The 7485-nt window shown below is 35.3% G+C and overlaps 1 protein-coding gene across 2 annotated transcripts in view; it reads left to right on the forward strand.

The window, feature by feature from the left end:
- Positions 1–7485, forward strand: part of LOC107699823 (teneurin-4-like) — a 273915-nt gene that overhangs the window by 240813 nt on the left and 25617 nt on the right. For both annotated transcript variants that reach the window (XM_016501217.1, XM_016501216.1), the window contains exon 27: positions 3993–4165. In XM_016501217.1, the coding sequence (XP_016356703.1) occupies positions 3993–4165 (173 nt within the window). The remainder of the gene's footprint in view (positions 1–3992; positions 4166–7485) is intronic.

Below are 7485 nucleotides of genomic sequence, written 5' to 3' on the forward strand. Positions count from 1 at the left end.
AAAATTATATGTATAAGTAAAATGCTTTTCAGTGCCCACAATATCACAATCTTTTTATACTTATTTAAGCTATATCTGAAAAAGACAAATCAGTTTTTGGCTGCATATAGAGTTTTACATTCATCACTATGTATTTTACAGCGCTGCTTCACTCGACTATTGGAAGCTAAATTTACTCTTGCTCAGCGTACATTGCAAAGGTCTTGGTTGGCTGTGGGTCATGTTACTGTAGATACAGTCAAGAGTTCACGAGGTCTCTGTGGTTTATTGGACTTCAGTCATCTGCTGTAAGGTAATTGGTTTCAAGAGTATCTCAGACAGTGTTGTTTTTAGAGTTCCTGCTTCCGTAGTTCAGGCACTCATTTTCTTTTCACATTTACAGAATCTAACCTTTAATATTTATTTTGATTATATGAATAAAAATACAAAAAATTTAAGATTTATGTTATGTATACCTGAATATAAATTGGTCGGTGTCAGCCATTGTTCAGTTCCATTTGTGTTTTTACCCATGGTGTGTGTATAAGGCTGAATTCTGGTTTTCAGTCAGTTATAATTGGTTCTGCATGTAACTCTAGGTAGTCAGTGGTGGCACAGGCCTGCCTGCTAATTCCCACTAGCTTATGTAAGACAACAGCTACAGTATTTGTGTAAGTTTTCTATTTTATTCCAATTACAAATTAAAATTTTAGTTTTGCCTGTAGGCCCACTCATTTTTCAGAGTCCCACCCAAACAGTAAAACCATCCTACACCCCTGTAACTGATTCCAGATTAACTCAAATGTAAACCTTTTTCTAGAGAAATTGATTTTGGCCCTCAGTCTGTATAACAGAAGAGAAAATGTGTTTGTGTTAATACTTCTGTAGCATATTCATTAGCATATTACTTTCATGTGACCTTGACTGTAGACAAAACTAATTTAAAACTACTTCACACACATTTATTGCTTGTACTGTTTATTTTAATGTGCAAATCCTGCATATTTGATAAGGCACAGTAAATGGTTATAGATAACCAACTGTAAGTGGCATTGCCTCAAGGGTTCAAGAGTTTTCCGTCCTTTGTTTCAGTCCCATGCTGTCATATCATTTATTTAATCCCCCTTTGATAATGAGCAAATGGCAGGCAAAGTACATTTACTCAATAATTGCAATTAGTGAGAGAGAAAAAAACAATAATTAACATCAGGAATAGTTGCTCTGTTGTTGTTTTTTCCTTCCTTAGCAATTAGATCTGTCCATTCCCTCAGGCAACATGAGGTCGTCTTTTGTGATAAAGAAAGCTTGATTGTTATTTTTCCTTATTTTTATTATTATTTATTGTTTTTCTTTCTTTTTTTTTTAAAGTTGTAATTAGATAATTTATTTTGCAATCACTGTTATCCTGCACTAGAACAGAGCAGCCTAAACTATTTATTTGCACACTGCAAAGTATGGCATGCGCGGTTTATCATCTCTGCCACCTGAATTCATTAAGTCCCTGTGAAGCGTGTTCTTCTGCGGACGTTACAACGAGCAGGACTCGTGCAGAAACTGTACGACGAGTAGCACAAGCATTACAAAGACATCTGCTATGATGTCCAACTATTCAGCTCTGGAGGGAACATGTTATTGTGTATACTGAGAGAATGTTCTGTGAAACAAGTTCCATTTTTAAATATATTGAATTCATATTTCTATGAGTTTCAATTCAATTTTTTAATTCTGGAACATATGCATTTTTCCACTCAATTAAACAGCATTTGCAGTTATACATGTCAGCGCTACCTTATTAAAGGATTTGTTCACCTTAAAAGATATTTTTTTCACCCTCAAAAACCTGCATGATTGTCCTATATAGAACACAAAAGGAGAAATATTGAAAAATGCACTGGTTGCTCTTTTCCATCAATTTCAATGAATAGACAATGAGGCCTTTAGGAATATTTTTAAATAGCTTTATTATAATCACTGAACTTTCACCAAAAATGCAATTCTTAGTGTAATAATTTTATATATAAATGTAAAATTATTATTATTACATATTACTCCATATCAAATGTATTCCATATTACTCCATATCAAAAGTGACAGTAATGTTGTATGTATAATGTTAAAAAAAGAGATTTCTATTTCAAATAAATGCTGCTAATTTGAACTTTAATCATTAAAGAATCCTGCAAAATTGTATCATGGTTTACACAAAAATATTAAACAGCACAACTGTTTTCAACATTGATAATAATAAGAAATATTTTTTGATTACCAAATCAGCATATTAGAATGATTCCGAAAGATCGTGTGACACTGAAGACTGGAGTAACGATGCTGAAAATTCAGCTTTGCATCACAGAAATAAATTACATTTTAAAATTTATTAGAAAATAGAAAACATTATTTTCATTTGGAACCATATTTCACAATATTGCTGTTTTTACTGTATAATTGATCAAATACATGCAGCATAAAATACTTCTTTCAAAAACATAAAATCTTAGTACAGTAGAAATCTTAGTAGTACATCTCGACCAATACTCCAATCCCAGGGTGCTTTGAGGCGGTCAGTTTGCAATGACTACAATAGACTGCTGCTCTAAATGGAGATGTTTGGTCACCAAGATGAATCAGTCTGCACTTACTCCACACTCGGCCTGCTGAGAGAGTGCTCACGTGGAGGCTGGCAAATAAAAAATATAGGGAGGAAAGGAACAAAGTAGAAGAAGAAAACAGGATCATTTAGTTCACTTGCCAAAGAACAGAACAAAACCGTTGTGGGTCGACTGCAGTCATTCACTCCTCTATTTAGTTGCCAGCCTCCAACCTCCTTTCTTTGCCTCTTGAAAAAAAGGAAAAGCAAAAATGATACAATGAGAAGAGTTTTGGATGGGGAATAAAGAGGCTGATAAGAAACATACTGTATTACCAAGCTTTTGGCTTTCACCTCTTTATTACTTCTACAAATGAAATGGAGGAGACACATTTTGTTCTCTATATACAGTGATTTTTCTTTAGCGTGTAGAGCCTGTGAAAGTTGGGACGTGGTTTAGATGGTCCAAGCACCTTTGTGGTAAAAAGGAAACTTAAGATTTGAATCCCAAGGATATTGCATGAAAGTCATAGAAAATAAAAATATCTCCAGCAAGTCAAATTTGTTTGTACAATATTAGCTTGAAGATCTTAGTGTTTCTTGGTTTCACTTGCTGGTGTCACTTTTAGTTGGATGAGCGATCTGTCTGCAAGAGTACTACTCAGTTCTTTCTCCCAGTGAAATTGTCATATTGCATTATATTTTCAGAACCAGCAATTTCAGATTACCAATGACCAATGAATTTGACGCTGTACAGCTGCGTTGAAGCTCAAACTAGCCGTGTTCTTAAGGGATAGTTCACACAAAAAAATGACATTTCTGTCATTTTCTCACCCTCGCATCTTTCCAAACGTTGACTTACTTCTGTGGAACACAAAAGAAGACTCTTGTAGAACAAATTGGGAGCCAAACAGTTCTTTCTCAAAATATCATCTTTTGTTTTTCACAGAAGAAAGAAAGTCAGGAAAGTTTGGAACGACAGAAGGGCTAGAAAATAATGATTTTCATTTAAGTCTAAGCACTCAACTTCACAAGCCACGAGGGCCACATTCAAATACAAGAAACCTGTTGGGAAAATTGAGCCTTTAGAAGAAGTTCTTACAAATAAGGTCAGTTTTGTTTCAAAAATTGAAGTTGAAGTGTTATTTTTGTGCTTCTTGTGTGAGCATACCGAAGTTGAAAAATAATGATGGCTGCCACAGTGGTAAACAGTTCCAAAAATCAAGAAAGGACATTATACCTTTCTCCGTTATCGTCCAAAATATTTCGTTTTGTAACACGGTTGCATTTTTTCATTGGCCGTTCTCTTGCTTGTACAACTCACTTTGACTATCCAGACCTGCATGTGATTGAAATCCACAGCTGGTCTCATTAAAGACGAGTCGAGCCATCTTTTTTTCACACTCTGTTCTCTCCATCTCCACAGGTATGACAGCTATGGACGGCTGACAAACGTGACCTACCCCACGGGCAGGGTGAGCAGTTACCGCACTGATTCGGACAGTACTGTGCGGGTGCAAACAGAGGGCTCCAACAAAGAGGACATCACGGTCACGACCAACCTCTCGGCCTCAGGAACCTTCTACACACTCATGCAGGGTAAGAATATCTGCAAAGTCCTTATTGAACACATCCTAGGGGACAACACTTAGCCTAGACATTATAAATGCAGTACATTTAAAGGATTAGTTCACAAAAATGAAATTTTGCCATCATTTATGTCATTCCAAACCTTTATGATGTGACCACCCATGGTAAGCTCCAAAAATGAGAAAAATCATAATGAGAGTAGTTAATATGACTTGCACTTTATATGTCAAGGCAACTGAATCCATTCAGTGACTGCTAACTGAAGAACTGCTGCAAATGAATCATTAAGTAACTGAATTGAACTCAAGAACCGGATAAAAGTAGGAACTGTAGTTTTAAGCTTGTTCTTTTTAATTAATCATTTGTTCATGTTCACAAATCAGACTGTATGATTTGTGCATGAGTCAAAGTAATCTGTTTTTCAAGCTCGCTTACTCTGAATTGAATGATGTATGATGTCAACAGCTTAGTAGAGGGGAAGATTATTAGTGAATAATGAATTAGTGAATAATGATTTTACTATTCAGCAAGGATCAATTCAATTCAATAAAATTACAGTAAAGACATCTGTAATGTTATGTTATAATCTGTAATGTTAGTAAAACTGTATGTGTGTTTTTTTTAAAGTCTGCAAATAGAAATCCAGACCCAGTAGCAGGTAGAAGATTATCGGTAGTCCATGAGTATAAATATGTAGGTATAATACTTGATTCATAACTCACATAAAAAATAAAAAAAAACTAGTTAAAAAAGTTAACGGAGAAAAGTTGGCAATATAATTAAATTTAATCTGGCAAATGTAAGACATATTAGGAATTATTTAACCACCAAGGCTTCAAAGTTATATGTTAATGTTATTATTTTTTCACATATGAACTACTGTCTCACCAGTTGGACACAGACAAATGTGACTACTTTACAACCAATAGAAATACTCTATAAACAGACTTTGAAAAGACTGGATAAAAGGTCTAATTTATATCATCACTGTAAAATCTTAACAAAATATGGTCTTTTAAACTGGGAAAATATGATTAAATTGGTAGATATTTTACTTGTGTATAACATTTAGCATGGTATGGCCCCACTTCCACATAATGAATTTATTACACAAAATTTGAATTCCTCTACTAGAGCCACTACTAGAGGGGACTGTATAATACCACATAGAAGAAGTGCTTTTGGGCAGTCAGCATTTTCCTATAGCAGCACATACCTGGAATACTATACCTATAGAACTAAGAAAGATTACATATTTTGCTTCTTTTTCTGAATCGATAAAAGGGTGGTTGTTGGATAATCAAACATGTTTTCATAATTTGAAGTAGTGGTTTCTTGCTTGCTTCTGTTTTTTATATTTAAAGTCTTTTGTGTTTGTGACTATGTTTGTTGGAATGTTTGTTCTTTCTTCTTATGTTTTATGTTCTTGTGGACTTTGGTTTTTACCATCAACCTGCCAGGGACTGCAGATGAAAATTAGCCTGTATGGCACATTTACATGATGGACTTGAGTGCTCATGTTAATTAATGTGCATTGTCCATTTTAAAATAAAGAATAAAGAAAAATAATAAAAAATCTCTTTCAAATAAATGCAGCTTTTTAAACTAAAAAGCTTAAAAAAAAAAATGTAAAAAAATTATATATATATATATTTATATATATATATTAGTGGTGTCAAAATTAGCGCGTTAATGCAGGCGATTAATTTTTTCAGTATTTGTAGTGTCGTGGTCAGTTAAGTCATGAAGGCGATTAAAGCTGCATGCACGTATTAGGCTATATGAGTCACATATATGAGCCACAAAAGGACATCTGCTGCGACTGGCACAGCTGTGGATGGGGTTTTCTGACACAGCTGCGGAATCGCTATCAAGAGATTCCGGATGCATGATTTTTAAAACACGAGGCTGCTAATGATCGTTATTCTTGGTGCCTCAATTTTTTGGGAAGTCGTGGCCTAATGGTTAGAGAGTCGGACTCGTAACCCAGGGATTGTAGGTGGGCGGAGTGAATGTACAACGCTCTCTCCCACCTTCAATACCACGACTGAGGTGCCCTTGAGCAAGGCACCGAACCCCCAACTGCTCCCCGGATCGAAGAAGAGTGTTTGTTTTTGCTTTGTAATAAGAGTTCGGCACAAACGCGATTCATTCACTTGGTGAGCATAACCGTTTTTACAGCTCTGTGACACAACCCGTCAAAAGGCTTATATAAACGCAACAGAATAAGCCTTAAAAGTTGTCAGAGGTGCAACAGCGCGTTCATATATATGTTTTCGATGCAGAGTGCAAATGGCTGTGCATTTATTTGTGTTTTTAGCTCAATGGGAGCGAAATTAAACTGTCAGAACGCTAAGCTGCGTGTGTGTTGTCTGTCTCCCCTCTTCCCCCTCCTCCGCTCCGCTGCGCACCACGCCCACTTTTTTAGCATTTTTTTAAAACTGTGGTGAGAACTAACCAGTGCTGAAACGGAGGGTTTCATGACCCTTTAAGAACTCTGAAATGGATTTCAAAACTGTCCTGGAGGAGCCCAACACTGTCTCCCTCATCTAACACAACCAATTCAACTCGTCAGCTCATTAATAGAGACTTTAAGACCTGAAGTGGGTCAGAAAAGGTAAAGAGAGTTGAGAGAAAATACGATGCGTGTCAGATCCGTGTCATGTTCAGCAGCGGCAGCTCTTAAAGAAACAGCCCCCAAAATAACCTATTAACCAGCTGCTGTGATGTCTGTTCATCAAAGAACAAAAGAAAAAAAGAGGAAATCAATCAATTTTATAGCTTTAAGGATCCATCTATATTTAATTTAGAATGTAGTGTTTGATAACTTTACTAAATTTCTGTATATTTCCTACTTGCTGAAGGGCACAGGTAGCTAAATATGACATTGGTTATAATGGGTTTATGTGAAGATTGTTTAAAGTTCACTTAAATTAGAAGTTATTTTTTAAAGACTAATAAATGTTGAAATTGATAAATCTCAATTATACTGTAATGTTGAATGGCTACAGTCAATGGTTAAATATTAGGAAAAAAAGAAAAATTTCCTAGAGACATCAGTAGTACTGGTATCAGTGATACTCACAGGTAATTTACAAAATTAAAGTTCATTGAAAAAAATTTTTTTTTATAGCAAAAGCAGATAACTCCAACAGTCGTGTTTTTGGCAAAAGCAGATACTGTAACTCCACATTTCATGTTTTAGAGTTTAAAAAAACACTCGTTTAATCTTTGTAATCTCCTCAGATGAAAATGTAGATGCCTGACAAACGTTGTTGTTGTTGTGATCATAAACTGTATGGATGTGATTACACGCAATACACAGAGCT

This window comes from Sinocyclocheilus anshuiensis, unplaced genomic scaffold (genome assembly GCF_001515605.1).
Source record: "Sinocyclocheilus anshuiensis isolate Anshui unplaced genomic scaffold, SAMN03320099.WGS_v1.1 scaffold194, whole genome shotgun sequence".
NCBI lineage: Eukaryota > Metazoa > Chordata > Actinopteri > Cypriniformes > Cyprinidae > Sinocyclocheilus > Sinocyclocheilus anshuiensis.